This window comes from Scaptodrosophila lebanonensis, unplaced genomic scaffold, assembly GCF_003285725.1.
Source record: "Scaptodrosophila lebanonensis strain 11010-0011.00,11010-0021.00 unplaced genomic scaffold, SlebRS2 tig00001410-arrow-pilon, whole genome shotgun sequence".
Lineage (NCBI taxonomy): Eukaryota > Metazoa > Arthropoda > Insecta > Diptera > Drosophilidae > Scaptodrosophila > Scaptodrosophila lebanonensis.
Genome location: NW_022060738.1, coordinates 312,845 through 333,934, shown reverse-complemented (window position 1 = coordinate 333,934; position 21,090 = coordinate 312,845). Strand labels below are relative to the sequence as shown.

The 21,090-nt window shown below is 39.0% G+C and overlaps 1 protein-coding gene across 1 annotated transcript in view; it reads left to right on the top strand.

Annotated features, from left to right (window-relative positions):
- The window catches only part of LOC115630731 (Down syndrome cell adhesion molecule-like protein Dscam2), a 307,894-nt gene that overhangs the window by 189,442 nt on the left and 97,362 nt on the right, over positions 1-21,090 (top strand). The window contains exon 19 of the mRNA XM_030527385.1: positions 7,436-7,653. Coding sequence (XP_030383245.1) covers positions 7,436-7,653 — 218 coding nt within the window. The remainder of the gene's footprint in view (positions 1-7,435; positions 7,654-21,090) is intronic.

The following is a 21,090-nucleotide window of genomic DNA, read 5'->3' as shown; positions in this document are numbered from 1 at the left end:
CCATAACTATGTTTAATATATTTGACCCTTGTAGATGCGTATTATACAGTTCGCAATCTATTCACTACCAGACGTTGCCAATTAATTTTAGTGCTAACCATCTCTATGAGAACCGATAAGGGAATAAACCAATTCTAAAATTTCCAAATTCTAATTTTATTCCTGAAATAACTTCACTATTTATAAACTTTGTAGCATATGTATTTATACTCTGTACATGATATGTACAAGAGTATATTAGGTTTGCGGGAGCTGAAAAATGTAACTGCCAGAAGGAGGTGTGGCAGACCCCACAAAGTATATATATTCTTGATCAGCGTGACACGACGAGTCGATCTATCCCTGTCTGTCCGTCTGTCCGTCCATATGAACACCTGGATTTCAGAGACTATAAGAGATAGAGACACCAAATTTTTTCACAAAGATGCCTTATGTGTGTACCTTATACGAGTTTGTTTTATTTTTTTGACTTTCCCCCCACTTCCTCCTATTGGGGGAATTACGGAAACGTCGTTCGTATAATCACCTATATCTCGGAGACTATAAAACCTAAGAGCGCCAAATTTTAGTCCAAGCTGCCTTGAATACGCAGAAAATGTATATTTTGGAATTTCCTTCCCTTCCCTCTCTCCTACGCAATTTGTTATTTTCCATAACTGCCGTAATTCTTGTAATTTCTATTTTTGCTAAAATCCTTAGTTAGTGATTATGTACGTGTATGTGTATGAATGTCTATGCGCGTCTATTCGTTTCTGTGTGAGCAAGTTTGCAGTCAGCCAAAGCACCAGCATCAACAACAGCTGCGGGCAGCGCTTGGCCAGAAAATATATTTATAGCTATAACTTCTTGACAAATCGGTCTATCATAATCACTAAGTTTGGGTACTTGGAAATAGTGGTTCCGATTTGCTGCCAAGATCGTCTTATTTCTCCCTTATGACAGTTAAAGTTGTATTTATGGTTGGCCATTCGTGGATTGTCGATTCAAACCATTTTGGGCCTCGCTTCCAGAGTTCTGATCCCAGGAGCCTTTTAGCTGTTATACCGCGTGTCAGAAGATCAGCTGAGTTGCAATTTCCTTGACAGTGTCGCCAATCGTATATATTTGTGAGTTTGATTATTTCGTCCTCTTTTGATTTAATTGAAGACATTGGCTGCCCGCATCCTGAAATCCAGTTTAGCACAATGCTTGAGTCCGACCACATGTAGGTCGAAGATACGCCAAGTCTTAGCTCCTTCTTCAGGTATTGAGCAAGTCTAGAGGCCACCAATGCTGCCGTAAGTTCAAGCTTCGGTAAGTTGGCTCCACTACTCTCTTTGATTGGGCTTACTCTATTTTTTGAACAAACAAATTTTATTTGTATTTCGCCATTCATCCCCACTTCTCTTAAGTAAGGCTCCATAAGCAACAGGGCTTGCGTCTGCGAAAATGTGCAGTTGTAGGTCAGCCATATTTGCCGACACCATACACCGTTGCAGGGAAAAATCTTCAAGCAATGCCATATCCTCTCGCCAGGCCATAAACTCGTCTGATAGTCCCGTGGTGAGTGTTGTATCCTATTCTTCCATATTTTTTGGAGCAAAATTTGTATTTTTATTTTTATTTTATTTTTTATTGTAAATGGACCAAGAATGCCCAATGGATCATAAATTCTGGCCATAGCTCGTAATACGTTGCGTTTTGTTGGACGTAGACTCTGAACATACGTTATGATCGTCCGTTATAGTGTCCCATTGGACTCCAAGCACCCTTTGAACTGTTGCTAAATTTACATCAGTTTCTTTAAATTTCCCTTTAAGTTCTGCATCGTTAGAGTTCCATTTTCGCAAGTTAAAGCTTGCGCCTCGCATGATGATATTTGATTGGTAGTAAAGATCCTCTGCATCCCTTAATGTCGCCACGCTGGTTACAAAGTCGTCAACATAAAATGAGTCTTGCATGCGCCGGATCCTGCATTTGCAAGAGTTGCTGAATTGTTGACGTCAATAAAAATGGGCTGCATGTTACTCCAAATGTAACACGTGTCATTCGATACTCCGCAATTTTCGGATATGGTGTGCCAATAGATGCTACTGATGCATACCAAAAGAACCGGTGGTAATCACGATCGGATTCATCTATAGATATCTGCAGAAACGCCTTTTTGATATCCGCAACGATAGCAATTCTATGGCAACGAAATCTTATTAAAATAGCAGTTAAATCTGTTAATAAATTGATACCTGGGCTAAGATGATCATTCAATGAAGAGGCTCCGTGTTCGCTGGCTGAGGCATCGAAAACAATGCGCACCTTAGTTGTCGCTTTGTCGAGCCGATAGACCGGATGATGGGGCATATAGTATGCCTTCTGGGTTTCACCCAAAGCAGGCGCCGCTTCAGCCACTCCAGTACTCAATAGCTCTCTGATGCCAGCATCGTATTCCTCTAATTTATCAGAATTTTTGAGCAATTTATTGCCAAACTGCTTAGCGGATTCTTTGCATTTTGCTTATTGTCATGCAAATCCTCCTTTGGAAGCTTCCATGGTAAGCGCACTGAGTAGCGCCCGCCTATTTGGTGTATGTCGGCTGTACAGCAGCTTGTGGTTCGGAGTACGATGCTATACCAATACTCTCCAAATTCCAAAATTGTTCAATGTCGAATGTTTCGCAATACTCCAGAATACTTAAAACACACCTTGATTCGCCTTGACCTTCACCATAATGACCTTGTATTGTCCAACCAAAGAAAGTTTCTACTGCGACTAAGTTTTCTGCTAATAGTTCACGATTATTGTTATTAAATTTCCAGTAGTTGTCTTGACCAATCAGTAAATTAATGCCTGGAATTAGCTTTTCCGGGGTTACAATGCTTTCAGCCATATTTTTGTTTAATTGTTTTATTAAACGCGGCACAGGCAATACATCCTCGCATATGTTCTGCACTACAGTCAGACAGACTCTTTACATTAATAATTGCGCGTTTGAATTGCGTGGCACGTGATTGCTTACCAGTTTGGCCGAATGCGACGATTCTAGTTCTTTTCATACCTATGACCGGCAACTTTAAATGTTTTGCTAAACGTTCCGTCACGTAGGTGCATTGGCTCCCGTTATCCATTATAATATGGGACAACTCCTTTATTTCACCACTCATAAGAACCGCCTTAGCTGTTTGTATCTCATTGTTTACGCGCTGCACCACTGTACTGAGTGTCGCTGTCTCTGTGTGTTATTCTTGTTCACCGCCTTGTTTCTGATTTGCCTTGCCATCGCACATAGCTGTAATGTGCCGCCCGCTACAAATTGAACATTTTAAATGCTGATTTTTAGAAAATCTTGCCGTATGATTTGGCTTAGCGCACCTAAAACAGCTTCCCTTACTACGCAATATCTTTTTTCGCAACTCAATGCCTACTGTTTTATCTTTACACTCCTTTGTGTCGTGATTCGTACGTTTGCAAAATATGGACAGTTGCGCTTTCTCTAATGCTTCGACTTCGACTTTTATGTACTCCAAAATCACAGTTAGTTGATCGTTTATGATATTCTATGCGCATGCCAACTGGAATTGATTTTAGAAGAAGTGAAGTAACCATAATCTCATATTAAGACTTGGAAACTCCGAGTGCCTTTAATGTTCTTATTGTTGCCTGCGTTTCATTATATAGTTGGCGCAGACCCTTCACGTCATTGTTTGACTGGGCGGCCTTCACACTCAACAATTTTTGCACATACCTCTCAATTATTTTCTCTGTGCTTCCATACTCTTCGAGTAGCAGCTCGACGGCATCTTTGTAGCATGTTTCGGACGGAATAAATCCTTCAAGAACTGCGTCTGATTCACCTGTTAGAGCATCATTTAAATAATTAAATTTTGCGACTGCATCCAACGAGCTATTTTCATGCACAGCTATTTTAAACTGCTCCCAATAGGGTATCCAATTTTCGAACGATCCGTTGAATTTCTTTAGCTCGATTGGCTTTAATTTAGTGAAGCTCTTATAACTGTTGCTGCCTTCCGATTGTCGCTCCTTTTCAAGGCCTCTCTCATTGTGGCCCGTCATAGGGTTTTGAGTGGAAATAGCCTGATGAGCCGATATAGCCATGCGGTGCAACCTATATTCCAACTTCGCGACTGTACTTACAGCTCGGTCATCATATTCAATAATTACGTCGTAATCTCTTTCCTTTTCGTCTTCGCCCAATAGAGCTGACAAAGCTTGCTCATCTGCAAATTTTAGGTTTGCGTGCGCGTTTTTTAGTCGTTGCACGTACACGCTCAAGCCCCCCTCAGTGACATCCTCGGCCACCTTGAGGTACTTGTCGATATTATTACACAACTTGGTTAGTTGCGTTCCGCATGTGGATCTATAAGCGGGATCCATCTTCTTGATTATATATTTAATCAACGCCTTGAGTAACTGAAACACACCCGTTAGTTATTCTTCTTGATTATATATGTCTAATCAACCTCATTAATTTTAGAATAACGACAGACACTACGTTCCCGGGTTTCGGCTCCATATAAAAAAATTGTACTGATTTTTGTCCGGAACTCAAATAAGAGCGACTGTATGCTGCGTGTGTTTCTTTATTACTAGTTTTATATGTACAATGGATATTTGTATTAGTTATTATTCGTGTGTATGAGTATAAGAGTTAGGTTTACAAAGTAGAACGTTTGAGATGAAACGGATAGTTCTTGTGTAGCTTATTTTAGGGTATTTTTTAGTAAATTTTCACATTTTAAACTTCAAATTTTATATCCCTAGGTTTTATAATTGTAGTCTCCGAGATATAGGTGATTATACGAACGACGTTTCCGAAAATCCCCCATAGGGGAGAAGCGGGGGAGAAAATTGAATAAATAAAACCAATTCGTACACACATAAGGCATCTTTGTGCAAAATTTGGTGTCTCTAGTTTTTATAGTCTCTGAGATCCAGGTGTTCATACGGGTCATAAAATTTTTAAACTATTGCCCGCAGCTGTTGTTGTTGGTGCTTTGGTTCAACTTTGTACTGTATACATACACGCAAAGACACGATTCTGATGTAAATGTATGCTGTACATAAAGATAGGTCTCCACTTTTGTATGTATGTATTGAATATTTATTATTTAACTAGCCGCCCTGGCACCCGTCACAAGGGTGTCGTTACTAGAGGTGGACGGCGAGGTGTACTATAGATTTAATGAAAGAATGTAAAAAGAGGAGAAGAATATGTAAAAAGATGAAGTCGAAGTGAGTTAAAATTTAGCCACGAAGGCGAACAGTAGCACTGCAATTAAAGGTAAGCAGTTTTTATAAGTTTTCCCTAACCCCATCGGTTCTGCCAGTTGCCGTGGAAAGCGGCACGCTTTGTAATAAAATAATTGAAAACAAACCATCGGCGTATTTTATTTCCGAGTGCCAAAAATAAATTATTTGCACTAACGCCGGCCGGCGAGTATACCCGGGCCAACGCAGCATTGCAGTACATACATACATATCTTCATTAAGCGCCGGGTGTACTGCCAGTCCTCATTTATCTTTCCTTAGCACGCTGCATGCAAGGTCGAGTCATAATCGAAAAACGTGACTGAGTCAGTCCCGCGCATTTAATTTTGATTTAAAAATCGGGAGGTCCCACTAAAATAGGAACGTCCGGAAACGGTGATATATATACACATTTATTTTACTTTTTCATGCAGGCGTTATTTATGTGCATATGTTTGTATGTATTCAAATTGCAATTCAACGCTAATATGTACATATGTGTTTCCAATTTTAAATATTGTTGTTGTCAATGTAAACGGCATATTTCTGCTATTGTAAAGATTACAAGAATACATACAAAATAACTTTAACTCCTGACTGTTAGAAATCTTCAGTATACATAAGTAGCGTTGTTAGCTGACGAAACTTTTTAACACTAAAACGGTAAATCAGCTGAGATTCTAGAGATGAGCATGAGTCGAGTTTTTTCGTCCCGTTACAGCACCATCACTTAATTGGCCATAAAAATAAGTAGAGAAGCTAAAGTTGGATGTCCCGACTCTGTACATACATATGTGTAGAATATTAAGAAAATTGAAAAAAATCGATCGATTTTACCTCGCTCGGTATTTGAACAACCAAACCACCAACATCAACAACAGCTGCAGGCATAACTTCCTGTTAAATTGGTCTATCATAATGAAACTTAACATACAGACACATAATCACTATCTGGGAGTTTTTGCAAAATTTGAGTTCGAAATTCCAAGAATTACGGGAGTTATGATTTGTGAGGGAGAGGACGGTTGAGGGGAATTCAAAAAAACACCGTTTCTGCGTATTCTCATGAAATGTACATGAAATGTGCAAGAGTATATTAGGTTTGCGGGAAATCAAAAATGTAACAGACAGATTGTGTTGCCTGTAAAAAAACAAATGTGGGCGCCATCTCGTCGGCATAGACCGGCACTATGCCCAGCTCCTCCAGCTCTATCGCCTGCTGTTTAAACTCGGCTACCGTATGGACGTCTTGATGACGGATCTTGATGCAGCATAGCTTGGAAGTTGAGCGTACTGTCGCCACTGGGGGGCCGCTGGGTACGCTACCAGCAGCTCCGCGCGGAAGTCGGCCCACGTCTGGGTCGGGTTTCGCCTCGTGCGGTCCCACGTCAGTGCCGTGCCCTCCAGGATGTTTGTTAAAATTTGCACCAAGTTATCGACTGGTTCCCCGCTCACTTCTGCTTTCTCTCCCAGCCTGCGCAAGAATGCACGCCCCATTGTCTCACTTCAGTGGACAGGGCTTTCCGCTTTGCTCGCGACATAGCCATTGCGCACCACTAAACGTTGCTTCAACCGTGTCTCTAACCGCGCGGATTCCTGCTCGGGTGCCACTTGTGATGTTGCTCTGGCCCGGTTGTACTCGCCGGCCAGAGTAGTCCAAGTTATTTGTTACTTGAACCCCCAAAATTAAAAGTTGAGGCAGCTTCTCTTTTATTGGTTTTGAGTAGTGTAGGCAGCCTTCAGTGGCACTTGTCATTTATCTGAATGCCATCTTAACGCTGTGCAGCGCAACTGCCAGCCTCCGTGGCTCAAGACTGACTAAAACTCCATTTTAACATTATCATTACTATCTTACGTCTATATACATCTTTCCTTTTCCTTAATTACACCTCGCCGTCCTTCTCTAGTGACGAAACGCTGTGTTGGACGCCAGGGCGCCGTTATAAACTGTTAGGCTGTTGAAATATATTTAAACAAATATTTTTTGGTTTTTCTCGAAGTGGTATTTAGGGTATTTAGGAACTAAGCCCGCTGACTCTAGCATTTCATTTTTGTTGTACTTTATATGTTTGATGTGTTATGTTTTTATGAAATTTAAAGCTTTTTAGGTAGGTTAATTGATAAATAAATGAATTACCTCCAGAGAATGTATCAGTAAAATAATGAAGAAATATTTAAATTCTTATGTTTTCAGATGTATGGCATGAGCATACGAATCAAAAGCTTTTGCCTGGTCATAAAACGACAGCTGAGTTGACTTCTTTGCGACCAGCAGAAGCCTATCATTTTCGCTTATTTGCCGAAAACCATTTGGGGACAAGTGCTCCGAGCGATATTTTGTTGGTACAGACAGAGGAAGAAGCACCCAGCAAAGCACCAGAAGAAGTTTGTGTGACTCCAGGCATACAAGAGGCAAGTAAAATTGCTTAAGCACGGAATTATGTATAGTACATATATGGGAAGAATCAAGATATATCATATCCAAGCGAATTATAAAACAAACTCCAAAAAAAACAACTATAGCTATTCCAGGAAACTCATTTTGTTTCCTCTTCAGAAGACGTTGCTACCGACGCGTCGCTACATACTTCACTATTCAGTTATCACTATTCAGCGACGGAGCCTGGCATAGCTCAACGAGCTAGCAGGAGTCCCGTAATGTGAGTTCCTTCCTTGAGTAGTACTCAGTTCGAATCCAGCCGCAACTATCATGACAAGAAGCATGATTAAAAAATGTCAAAGTTATCATAAAATCTAATAACTATCCAACCTCGGACAGATCTCAAATAAAGAAGGGGGCGTGTTTTCAGCCAAGCATCATCAAAAAAGTCCTTTTGATCAAAATTGATTGATTTCAAAATTGTTGAATATGGTTATAAGAGACTCAAAATCAGGTCCACCACCTTGTGGATCTCGAGCTTTTTGCATACAAAAACAACATTGATTGGTTACTAAGCTTACCAGGCCAATAGTGTCTAGCATTCCGGCCAAGAGGTTATGGTCGAAAGTAACCTTAGTAGTAGTACTAGCCCAACAATATCCTTAACTTAATAAGACATAAGGCGATAATCGAGAAGAGGTCTTTCCATTCTCTACTTCAAACATTGAGAGATTAGTAATTGATCAGGCTAAAGAAAAACGTGAGCAAAAGGTTCATGAATACCCGGAGACTAACTCCAGTGGCGTGTTGCAGCTATGGAGGCTATGGACTATACCATCAATGCCGATTACTCTCTGTAGAAGGCTACTATGTTCGTTAAGCGGAAGCCTTGGCATATATTAAATCGCCTATTGGACATTATTGCAAATCTGACGAGGAACAACCGAAAGGTTGTTGCAAACCTGGTGCCAAGGTTCAGACCGGAAAATCGTGTTACTGAGGAGAAAGTGAGCGGTATTGAAAGAGAGCTCCTTACGCCGCTTCATTTTCATAGAAATTCGGAAAACATCTCCAGTTAATGAATATAAGTCTGTATGCCAAGTTTGATCGATTTAACGAGAACTTATAGCCATATTTCAGCGCGCGCAAACTTAATATACTCTTGTACATTTCATGTACAGAGTATAAAATTTTTATGTTAGCCATATATGCATACAAGAAAAATAATTTGAGAAAATATATAATTTATATTATGTATATCTGTCTGTAAAAATTGCAACCGTTTTTGCAACACTTTATATTTATGTACCGTAAATATTTGTATAGTTACGGATATATATATAATCGAAACGATAATTTGACCGCGGTAATGAGAACAGTTGGATTGCTGGAGAAAACGAACGAAATTTATTACAGCGAAAGAAGTTCGTGTGACGTGCTTCAATGCTATTTTACTTGTGAAAGTTATTTTTAAATTATGCTTAGGCCTAGAACAATGCAAGCTTTTCTTACATTCTAACAGCGCGCCTTAACGTTGCAATGTTAACCTAAGCTTATACATATTTCCTTCATTACACTGCTAAAAATATATTGGCTTACAAATTAAGTTTACAAAAAGTTTAACTACAACCTAACAATTCAATAATAATCAAACTTATAACTAACTCTTGGTTCAACACTGTTCTTAAAACTAAGTATACTAAGTTTTTTTATGATGCGTTGATTAGAAAGAAAGTTATAGCCATATAACCAGGCCCAAGCTCTTAACGCAGCTGTATTTGTTCCTGCTTTGACATAATTATGTAATGCACACATACATACATATGTACAAGTACATCAACATGAATATAACCGATTCTGATGTAAATGTAAATGTATGTATGCATGTATGGAATATTTATACTCTGTACATGAAATGTACAGAAGTACAAGTATATTAGGTTTGCGGGAGCTGAACATTGTAAGGCAGAAGGAGGCGTGGCAGACCCCACAAAGTATATATATTCTTGATCAGCATGACGAGACGAGTCGATCTAGCCCTGTCTGTCTGTCTGTCCGTCCGTATGAACACCTGGATCTCAGAGACTATAAGAGATAGAGACACCAAATTTTGCAGAAAGATGCCTTATTTGTGTACGCTATACGAGTTTGTTTTATTTTTTTGATTTTCCCCCCCACTTCCCCCTATTGGGGGTTTCCCGATTTTCCATTCGTATAATCGCCTATATCTCAGAGACTATAAGACCTAGGAACACCAAATTTTAGTCCCAGATGCCTTATATTTTGGAATTTCCCTCCCTCCCCCTTCTCCGCCACAAATTGCGATTTTCTCTAACTCCCGTAATTCTTGGAATTTCGAACTAAAATTAAATAAATGTAAATACCTCTAGTTAGTAATTATGTGTCCGTATGCCAAGTTTCACTATGATAGACCGAACATAACAAGAAGTTATAGTCTGTAGGAATGATAAAAACGAATTACAGGGAAGCAAGAGGTTAATTGATATTGACCAGCCAAAGTAGGAGGACGCTGAGTGAAATTTGAATTAAACGGATTTTGTAAAAGATTGTTATTTGCAATAAACATAAGTAACATCGTTAATTTAAATAAACTGAATTAATCCAACAACATCAGAAGTGGGATTACACGCCAAATACACCGATTTTTTTCATCCTGAACAAATACAAATTTTTACACTTACAATTGGCTGATGCAATAGCAGCAAGAACTTTACAATGGACAAAGAACAAATAATTGAGTGGTTGTCTAACAACAACATACATTTTTCTCATGGTGCGAGCTTACGACAATTGCAGAGGTTTGCTATTGACAACAATTGCCCAAATGTTTGTGAAATTGCAGAGAATGAAAACTCTAATACATTGATAGAAGAGACGCGCAAATTGGTTGTGTCGTCAGAATTGGCCGCGGGAGTCTCAAAAATGGCGGCCATGAAAGAGGAAGAAGAGTTGATTGACGCCGCAATTCGTGTAGCTCAGAAGAAACAAATGCTGGCTGAACTTATGTCCAGCAACGAGAACTCCGCAGGTGACTTTGATATCGTCAAGGATTCTATTGTCCCATTCTCAGACGCCAATAATTATGATGCGCGCAAGTGGCTTTTAAATTTCGAACGCACTTGCAATGATATTAATAACAATGACGCATTTAAGCTACGTTGCGCACATACGCTGATGAAAATGAATTCAGAGGCCGAATTATTTCTGCGCGTCGATCGGTCCACTAGTTTTGATGAATTCAAGAAAAATTTTCTCAAGACTTTTGGTCATAATAATTCTGCAGCGGACATTATATTGCTTCTAAAAGAAACAAAATTCCTTGCGAAGAAAATGACAATAATGGGATACGTACTCCAGATGGAAGAAATTGCTGCACGGGCAAACATTAATAAAGAAGTCGCAGTACAATTTATCGTCGATGGGTTCTGCGATAGTTCTCCCAGCATTGCCGTATTATGTTCAGCCAAAACTATTGACGATCTTAAGGGTACATTTTTACAATTGTAATGCGTCAATGCCCCATACATCTATCCTATCTGCTTTATTTTATACTGGCAGCGTAATTAGCATAATTCGACGATCGGCAGTGCCTTACACTACATTAAGTGAACTATTGCAGCCTATTAACTTTTGCAGTGTCAATGGATCCAGATGGCAGGCTTTTGGAAAAATTTGCATATTTAGTTGTGTCTTCCTTAAAAGTAAATAGTGAATTATTGAAACATAGTAAACCATTGAAACATAGTGAACCATTGAAATTTAGTGAATTATTGGATTGTAGCGACCAATTATTGCATAGTGAACCATTGAATTGTAGGGACCAAGTATTGAATAGTCAACGAATGAATAGTAGAATCCAGATATTGCACAGTGAACCAGCAAATCGTAGTGGCGACGATTGCATAATAAACAGCGAACATATGTTGTACAATGCCACATCAACAAATAATGCTCAGACATTAGAGGAACATATGATAGTCTTGGACAATGTATTAAAACTATTGGCAGGATATAGATTAGAAATCAAACCTATGTCAACTATGTTATAGTAACGGAATTCGACCCAACAGTGAGCATATTGAAACTATTAGACATTTACCTAGACCAAAGAATTATATTGAAATGCAAAAATGCTTAGGACTATTTTCTTACTTCAGACGTTTTATTCCAGCCTTTTCAAAAATAACCAAACCATTGAAAGAGTTAACAAAGCCAGAAATAAAGTTTGAGCTTAATGATCATTGCATAAAGATTTTTGAATGCCTTCGCGAGCGACTGATCTCCGAACCTATTTTAGCATTGTGCAATCCCAATCGAGAAACAGAACTTCATTGTGACGCAAGCGCAGAAGGATTTGGTGGTATACTGTTACAGAGAGGCGATGACAATAAATAAATATACTATCGAGCACCATAACGGTAAGCATATGACACATGTAGACGCTCTTAGTAGATATCCAACCCTATGTCATGAATTTAAATATGAGTCTTTAGTAAATATAAATGAAAATGCAAATAAGGACCAAATTGTCTCTGTAATTGATAGTGATGATATTAATTTCCGGCTTCAAATAACTCAGAATAGAGACAGTGAAATAATCAAATTAAAAGATAAACTAGAAAGTGGACCAGTTCAACAATTCGTTTTAGATGATGGCATCGTATATAGGAAAGGAGAGAATAAATTCCAATTACTATATGTGCCAGAAGAAATGGAAACAAACCTTATTAGAATTGTTCATGAAAAGTTATGCCACTTAGGAACTGAAAAATGTATAAAAGAACTTGGAAAACATTATTGGTTCCCAAATATGAGAACAAAAGTTGATTCCTCTATTCAGAATTGTTTAAAGTGTATTATGTTTACAGTCCCGATTCACGCAAACAATAGCACATTGCACAGTATTCCTAAACGCCCTATCCCTTTCGATACCTTGCACATAGACCATTTTGGACCCCTTCCTTCCATTATATCAAAGAGGAAACATATATTGGTTGTAGTAGACGGATTCACTAAATTTCTTAAATTATATTCAGCGAATACAACTAGTACAAAAGAAGTCTGCGCATGTTTAGCAAAATATTTTGAAAATTATAGTCGTCCGCGTAGAATTATTAGCGATAGAGGTACATGTTTCACTTCCTTAGAATTTGAGAAATTTCTGCTTGATAATAACATAGAGCACATTATGGTAGCTACAGCCTCATATATAATATTCTGAAGGCGACTTCGTTGTAATGCGGAACATTGACACTACAATTGGTACAAATAAGAAATTTATTCCAAAATATAAAGGCCCTTTTAAAGTAAAGAAAAAGCTGCCCAATGACAGATATATTATAAGTGACGCGGAAAATTGCCAAATAAGTCAGATCTTATGATGATATTGTAGAGGCGAGCAGATTACGAAAATGGGCAGATTGGCGCATTCAATGTGAAGATTACCCTGATTAAAATAACATTATCTGATTAGTTTAAGATCCGAATGAATTATGTATACCTTAACCTCTAATTTTGTCTCTGTTTTCATAAGTCTAACCTTTTATAATTTATGTAAATAATAGTAACACTTTTATGTATTTGAGATCGAGGACGATCTAATGGTCAGGATGGCCGAGTTGTAGGAATGGGTGATAGTAGGAACACCCCTAATCACTAACAATAATTAAGTAGTGACCGAATAGTAGTATTAGTAATAAGTAATCGATAATCGATAATAACGAATTACAGGGAAGCAAGAGGTTAATTGATATTGACCAGCCAAAGTAGGAGGACGCTGAGTGAAATTTGAATTAAACGGATTTTGTAAAAGATTGTTATTTACAATAAACATAAGTAACATCGTTAATTTAAATAAACTGAATTAATCCAACAAGTCATAAATATATTTGCTGCTGCAGCGCTGCGCAGAAACGAATAGATGCGCATAGGCATACGTACACTCACACAGATGCAATTGCTTTGTATATGTGACCTTTACGTGAGTTCGAATACCGAGAAAGGTAAAATCGATCACTTTTTATACTCTGTACATGAAATGTACAAGAGTATATTAAGTTTGCGGGAGCTGAAAAATGTAACAGGCAGAAGGAGGCGTGGCAGACCCCACAAAGTATATATATTCTTGATCAGCATGACGAGACGAGTCGATCTAGCCCTGTCTGTCTGTCTGTCCGTCTGTCCGTCCGTATGAACACCTGGATCTCAGAGACTATAAGAGATAGAGACACCAAATTTTGCACAAAGATGCGTTATGTGTGTATTCTATACGAGTTTGTTTTATTTTTTTGATTTCCCCCCCCCCCCCCCCACTTCCCCCCTATGGGGGTTTTCCCGATTTTCCATTCGTATAATCGCCTATATCTCGGAGACTATAAGACCTAGGAACACCAAATTTTAGTCCCAGATGCCTTATGTGAATACGCAGAAAATGTATATTTTGGAATTCCCCTCCCTCCCCCCTCTACCCCGCAAATCGTAACTCCCGTAATTCTTGGAATTTCGAACTAAAATTTTGGAAATACCCCCAGTTGGTTATTATGTGTCCGTATGCCAAATTTCATTATGATAGACCGATTTAACAAGAAGTTATAGCCATAAATATATTTGCTGCTGCAGCGCTGCTCAAGCGCTGCCCGCGGGTGTTGTTGATGTTGCTGTTTGGTTGGCTGCGAAAATGCTTACACATACACGAATTGATGCGCATAGGCATACATACACTCACACAGACGCAATTGCTATGTAAATGTGCAATTATACGTGAGTTCGAATACCGAGAGAGGTAAAATCGATCAAATTTTTTTTTTATTTTCTTAATTTTTTTATTTTCTATAATTATTGTAAACATATGTACAGAGTATTTCAAAGTCGGGACACCCGACTTTAGCTTTTTTACTTGTTTTTTTTAAATTTTCTTAAGAGTTTGCTGTAATTATTGATGTAACTTGAATTAATGTAAATGGCATATAATATATTTAAAGATAATATATATTGAAAATTAGTATTATTAAATAGATAAATTATTATATTATGAATACCGTGAACAGGGCGTTGTGTTTGAAGATGAGGTCTCGGACTGATCGACTCAAGAGGACCCTGTTGCAAAAAGCTCTGCAACAGGCCCCCTCGAGCTGGCCAATCCGAGGTCTGCTTTTACTAGTGGGTGCTTAGTATTATAGACATTCCATTATGTATGAGCTGTCATCATCATCTATTGTATTTAAATAAGGTATATTAGTTTTGTGAAGTGTTTCATGTTTTTTAGAGATCTTTTAGATGTGGTGCGTGGAAGCACTTGTACTTTAGCTTTTGTTAGTTTTAAATTTTTACTTAGCTTAGCAGCCACTGATGTGCTAGGGTGCGAGGGTACCGTTACATCTACGTCATTGTATTGCACAATATTTCGTGAAGTGGTGGTGTTTGAAAGAGTATTGGGTGATGTAATTGGTGACTGTGTCCTGGTAGCATCGGCATATGTTTGAAGGTTAGAATTATGCTTTTTATTGTAGATTAAGTATGCTGCTTTGTTGTCCACTTGTTGGTATAGTTAAGGGAATTGTGTAGGGAGACACTGACAGAAATGAAGTCAGTAAAGTGGGTCATTTTAAGCAGTTTGTTCGCTTGTAAAAAGCTACATCTGCTGTAAATGTGGACGGTATTAACGTTATTCTGTAGCGGGGGAAATCAAATTCAAAAAAATAAAACAAACTCGACCTTTTTTGGACATAGGAGAATCTGGATGCCAACTTTGGTTATTCTAGCTTTTAAAGTTTCTGAGATCCTTGCGTTCATCCAGGCGGACAGACGGACGGACATGTCTAGATCGATTTCTCGCGTCATGCTGATTCAGAATATATATACTTTATGGGGTCGGAGATGCTTCCTTCTGCATGTTACATACTTTGCACAAACCTATTATACCCTTTTTACCATACTCGTACAGGATATAAAAAGCATCTTACACAGGGGTGCCACAGTAGTTCAATTCTGCGCAAGTCTATTTGGATGGTTCCGAAGCTTAAGCTGGTACTTTGCTTTCACCGTGTGATCTGTGCGATTGCCACTCCCGCCGAAGCCTTCTCTTATTTCATAGCGGCTATTCAATATGCCTGGGAACACGGCTGCTTTTGGAGTGGAATGTTTTGCCGCCAGTGACAATACAGACACTAATGCTTCAACTGAGGTATCTATGTCATCTTTGCAGTTAATGTTTGGGCAGCCATCAATATTACGTACTTCCTGTATTTAAGCCAATCTGTTTTTCTAGAAGTTAGAAAGTGTGGGCACTCCGAGTACTGTGGCTGGTCATAAAGGTGAAGGATTGGCGAGTGATCCGATGATAGATCTGTTAAGTGCTCCACATGAATCTGATCCTGTGGCACTCTTCTTGTAACAGCAAAATCAATCAATATGTAGGCCAGCCCGGAGAAATAAAGCTTGTTTCGTGGTGTTATTATAGCGGTTTATAGTTGTCTTCCTTTCGGGTTGATGAGCCGGGATCCCCAATGTGTGTGTTTGGCATTGAAGTCACCAGCTGCTATGAAGCAGTCACCTAGTAGGTCGAAGAAATGTAAAAATTCTGCCTCAGAAACGGAGAAGCGCGGTGGGCAGTACACTGATGATACGCTTAAATAGCCGCTTTGTGTTTCGATATGAATTGTTGTGCCCTTTAGATAAGTTGTAGCAAATGATGGTAATGGTAATGCGAGTTTTTATCAGGATGCCAGTACCTCCATGAGCCTTATCATCGGGCTGATTGGTCGCATAGAAGTTGTAGCCATTGAGGTGAAAATAATTTTTGTTTGTTAGGTGAGTCTCTGATATGAGCATGGCGTCAATGTCATGTTGATTGAGGAACTGAATGAGCTCGCATTTAGACTGAGGCATACGACTCGTTGGTGTAACTTAACGCCTTAGCAAAAGATACTCCTGGAATCGTAGTTGATGGTATGTAAAGCAAGTTTTGTCTGATGATTGGATTTCGAGCTGCGGATTTTTGTTGGCTTAGCCACAGTTGCTACATTTTTTAGCAGAGGGGTCCTCCTTAATTACAGGGCAGGGCTTATTGCTGTACATCGGCAACACCGACTGCGCGTTGGGTGCAATATGTTTTTGCGTGCCGATATTCCTGGCAGTTTGTGCATTGCACAGGTCCAATTCATTTATGCGGTTCCTCAACGGTGATTTTGAGGTGCAGTAGATATTGCAGCTTGTAAATTGGGTGAACTTTATTTTTTACTCATAGGCATACAGTCAACCATTTGTAATCCCTTGCTACTTTTAAGTTGGTAGGTGTAGTAGTTCGTATTTTCATCGTCGAGATATTTGGGCACTGATCGATAGGTATTTTCGTCATTGACTTGTATTTTAATTTCATTTATGCTACCTCTTTTTATAGATGTAACATAGAATTTTCTTTCGCCAATTTTAGTAGTGAGTTTTTTAACTTATTCTGTACAATTTACCTGACGCACATAAATAGGGGGCGGCTTTAGTTGCTTGGCCTTAGCTGGTTCGGCGTTTTCTTCTTCAGATAAACTGAGAATCGCGAATCTATTGTTTTTCCGCGCCTCAGATGTCACAGTGTTTTTAGCTGCTTTGTTATTTTGGATGCGTTGTTTTTCTTAGTCGCGGTCGCTCCGTTACCACTTTGAGTACTGTGACGTGCGATTTTGTGGTGGTTTGTGTCGTTGTTCCATATTTGATTTGCAATGAAATCGAAGTGGTTTCGAGCGGACAGCTTGCAGCTGGCCATCGGTATACCGATGCTCTCCTCGTCTGGAAGGAGGGGAACTGTGTTATCTTGTCTTGCCAGTTCGTCGGCTATGCAGTTTCCCTCTATGTCCAGATGGCCTGGAACGCAAATGAGGTAGACTGAGAACTGTGCTGCCATCTCGTGAAGAGATTTTCGACAGATTTGACATCGAGTATTATGTGATGGTGTTTTGGGATTTTATTTCCTCTTGGGTATCCGAATATATCTCTGATGTCTGTGACTGCGCTTGGCAGTATGAGGAGAGCTTCTTGAATAGCTGTGATTTGGGCCTGGAATACACTGCACTGATCCGGGAGCCTGAATGCTTTTCTAATGCCGAGTTCTTCGCAGAAGACACCTCCGCCTACGCGGTTGTCCAGCTTAGAACCGTCTGTATATATTTTTTATTGAATTCTCGGGGCCCGGAGAGCCGGAATTCCATTCATCCCTGGAGGGAATGATGTAGTTTCCTCTTAGGATTTTGGCGCGACCAAAACTCTGGCCATTGGTTGGTTTCTCTCATACGAAGGGCCGCCAGCGTAGCGTTTATTTTCTCCATGAGATGTATTGGGAGTATTCCCAGAATCGCATCTAGTGCGTTGCTGGGGGTGGTGCGGACTGCACCAGAAATCGTTACTTCAGCCTGCCGTTGAACTTTATTTAGTCTCTAAAGAGACGAATTTTTTGTCAGTCATGGCCATCATATAGAGACTCCGTATAAGAGTATGGGTCTGATAATTGTAGCATATAGCCAATGGATCACGTTGAGAGCTTGTAAGCTCTGAGAGCGGAATCTTTCTTCTTAAATGGAGGCCTAAAAGTCGCTCGAACGTCTTCACTAGGAAAGATAAGAGACTTATGGGTCTGAAATCTTTACGGGTGGTGTGAGAGGATTTACCCGCTTTGGGTATGAAGATCACTCTTGATCTCAGCCAATCTTCTGGGATTCTTGTCCTTTCTCGGGCTCAGGAGAATCTAGATACCAAGTTTAGTTATTCTAGCTCTTATACTTTCTGAGATCCTTGCGTTCATAAAGACAGACGGACAGACAGACGGACACGGCTATATCGACTCGGCTTGTCATGCTGATCAAGAAAATATATACTTTGTGGGGTCTGCCACGCCTCCTTCTGTGTGTTACATGCAACTAGCATATCTATATATATATATATATATATATATATATATATATATATATATATATAGGCTTAACTCTTAAATACCCTGTACCACCCCACACAAAAAAAATTTATTTAAAAAATGTAATTAACTAATTAAATTAAATATAAAATATTCCATACATGCATACATACATTTACATTAGCATCAGAACCGTGTCTATTCGTGTTTTTGTACTTGTACATATGTATGTATGTGCATTACATAATTATGTCAAAGCAGCAATAAATACAGCTGCGGAAAGAGCTTGGGCCTGGTTATATGGCTATAACTTTCTTTCTTATCAACCTATCATAATAAAACTTGGTATTTTTCCCGATTTTCCATTCCTATAATCGCCTATATTTCGGAGACTATAAGACCAAGGGTTATCAAATTTAAAGTCCAAGAAGCCTTATGTGAATACGCAGCAAATGTGTATTTTGGAATCTCCCTCCCTCCCCCTCCAATCTCCTCCGGAGTCAATCGTAACTCCCGTAATTCTTGGAATTTCGAACTCAAATTTCGCAAACACCTCCAGTTAGTGATTATGTGTCCGCATGCCACTAGGATAGACCGATTTAACAAGAAGCTATAGCCTTAAATATATTTGCTGCCCAAGCGCTGCCTGCAACTGTTGTTGATGCTGGTGCTTTGCTTAACAACTCACACAGACATTAATAGACGCACATAGACATTCATACACTCACATAGACGGAATTGCTTTGTAAATGTGCAATTATACACCCTTTACGTGAGTTCGAATACCAAAAGAGGTAAACATCGATCCAAAAAATTTTTTTTAATCTCTTATATTTTAAAATTTCTATTTCTATATAAAAAAGCTAAAGAATATAGAAAAAGAAATTTTAAAAAATAAGAGAATTAAAAAAAAATTTTTGGATCGATGTTTACCTCTTTTGGTATTCGAACTAACACAATTGGTCGGTCAAATGTACTCACTGTTGCTGGCAGCTGAGTGCGTTACAGGATTTTCACAGAATTGGTCAGTCAAATGGTCAGCAACAGCTGACAGCTGGCCTGGATGATCACCAACGTATTTTTTAGCCGAAACCATCGGAGTTTTCTGTGGCACCCCTGATAAGCTAAAAAAGCCTAAGAAGGATAAATCTAATAAAATTACAATAATATCTAATTAACGCCTCCGACCCGGTGGGGGAATATTATTTGCCCTGTGCTCCGTCTCAGTGTGTGGTCAGAGGCGTCAATAAATCTACCGGTATAAAAAAGGAAAACCTAACAGAGAAAAAAAGCTTAGAATTACTTAAAAGTTAATTTTAAAAAGAAAAAAAAAGTGAAAATAAAATTCGGAATCTCAGACCCGATGGGGGAAGATTTTTTAGCCAGTCCGTCAAGCTATGCCCCGTCTCAGAGCCGATCCTGGTCAGAGATTCCGGAGATGGCTGAAAAGAGAAGCTTTTATTATGGGAAGAGACAGTTGAGAGAAGGTAAAATATATAAGAAGCCATAAAACCCGAAAAGGATTGTGCGGTGAATAATTTGTTGTACACCTACTAAGGAAAAGGGGAATATAATTTCTTGTCGTTCTGGAAGGAACTGAGAAATTAAGACGACCTGCTCGAGTAAGGCGGAAAACGAAGGTTGGGGTCCTAGTCTAAGCCGCGAAGAGCAAAAAGGAGAAATTGTTTCTGAACAGACTCAATTCGATCCGGATGCGTTTTGTACTGCGGACAACAAACGCATGAGCAGTATTCTAGAATAGGCTGTACCAGTGAACCGTAAAGTAGTTCAGTGGTATTGGGATCATCAAATTCTTTGGACCAACGTTTAATGAATCCAAGAATGCCCTCAGCCTTTTTTACGATAGAACAAATATGAAGATTGAAGTTCAGTTTTAAATCAAATAGAACTCCAAGATCTTCGACAGTAGAAATACGTTGCAATTATTTGTTGTTAATCGTACAGGTGGTATAGCACCATTTCTGCATGCAGTTCAGATCACCCTGCAACGAATGTGAAAGAGAGGATTGTTATATGATAGGATGAGCTTTATATCATCAGCATACATCAGTATGTGAGAATGTGACAGGATAGAATGAAGTTCGTTTATAAAAAGTGTGAATAGCAATGGGCCAAGATGACTACCTTGAGTTCGTTTATGAAAAGAGTGAATAACAATGGGCCAAGATGACAACCTTGAGGTACACCTGAAGTAACACGAACAGCTTGAGAAATATCCAAGCTGAGCAGTACACACTGGCTCCTACTTTTAAGATAAGACGAAATCCAAAACAAATAATTTGAAGGAAATCTAATACGATTAAGCTTCAACAGCAATATATCGTGATTCACTGAATCAAATGCCCAACGGAAGTCAGTATAAATAATATCAGTTTGTATTTTAGCTAGGAATGCATCATTTATCAATGATGTAAATTCCAGCAAAATGGATGTTGTTGACCGATATTTGATAAAACCATGCTGAGTAGAGGAGGTAATCGACTTACACAAAGTGGAAGTAATTATTTTTTCTAATAATTTAGAAATGGAAGAC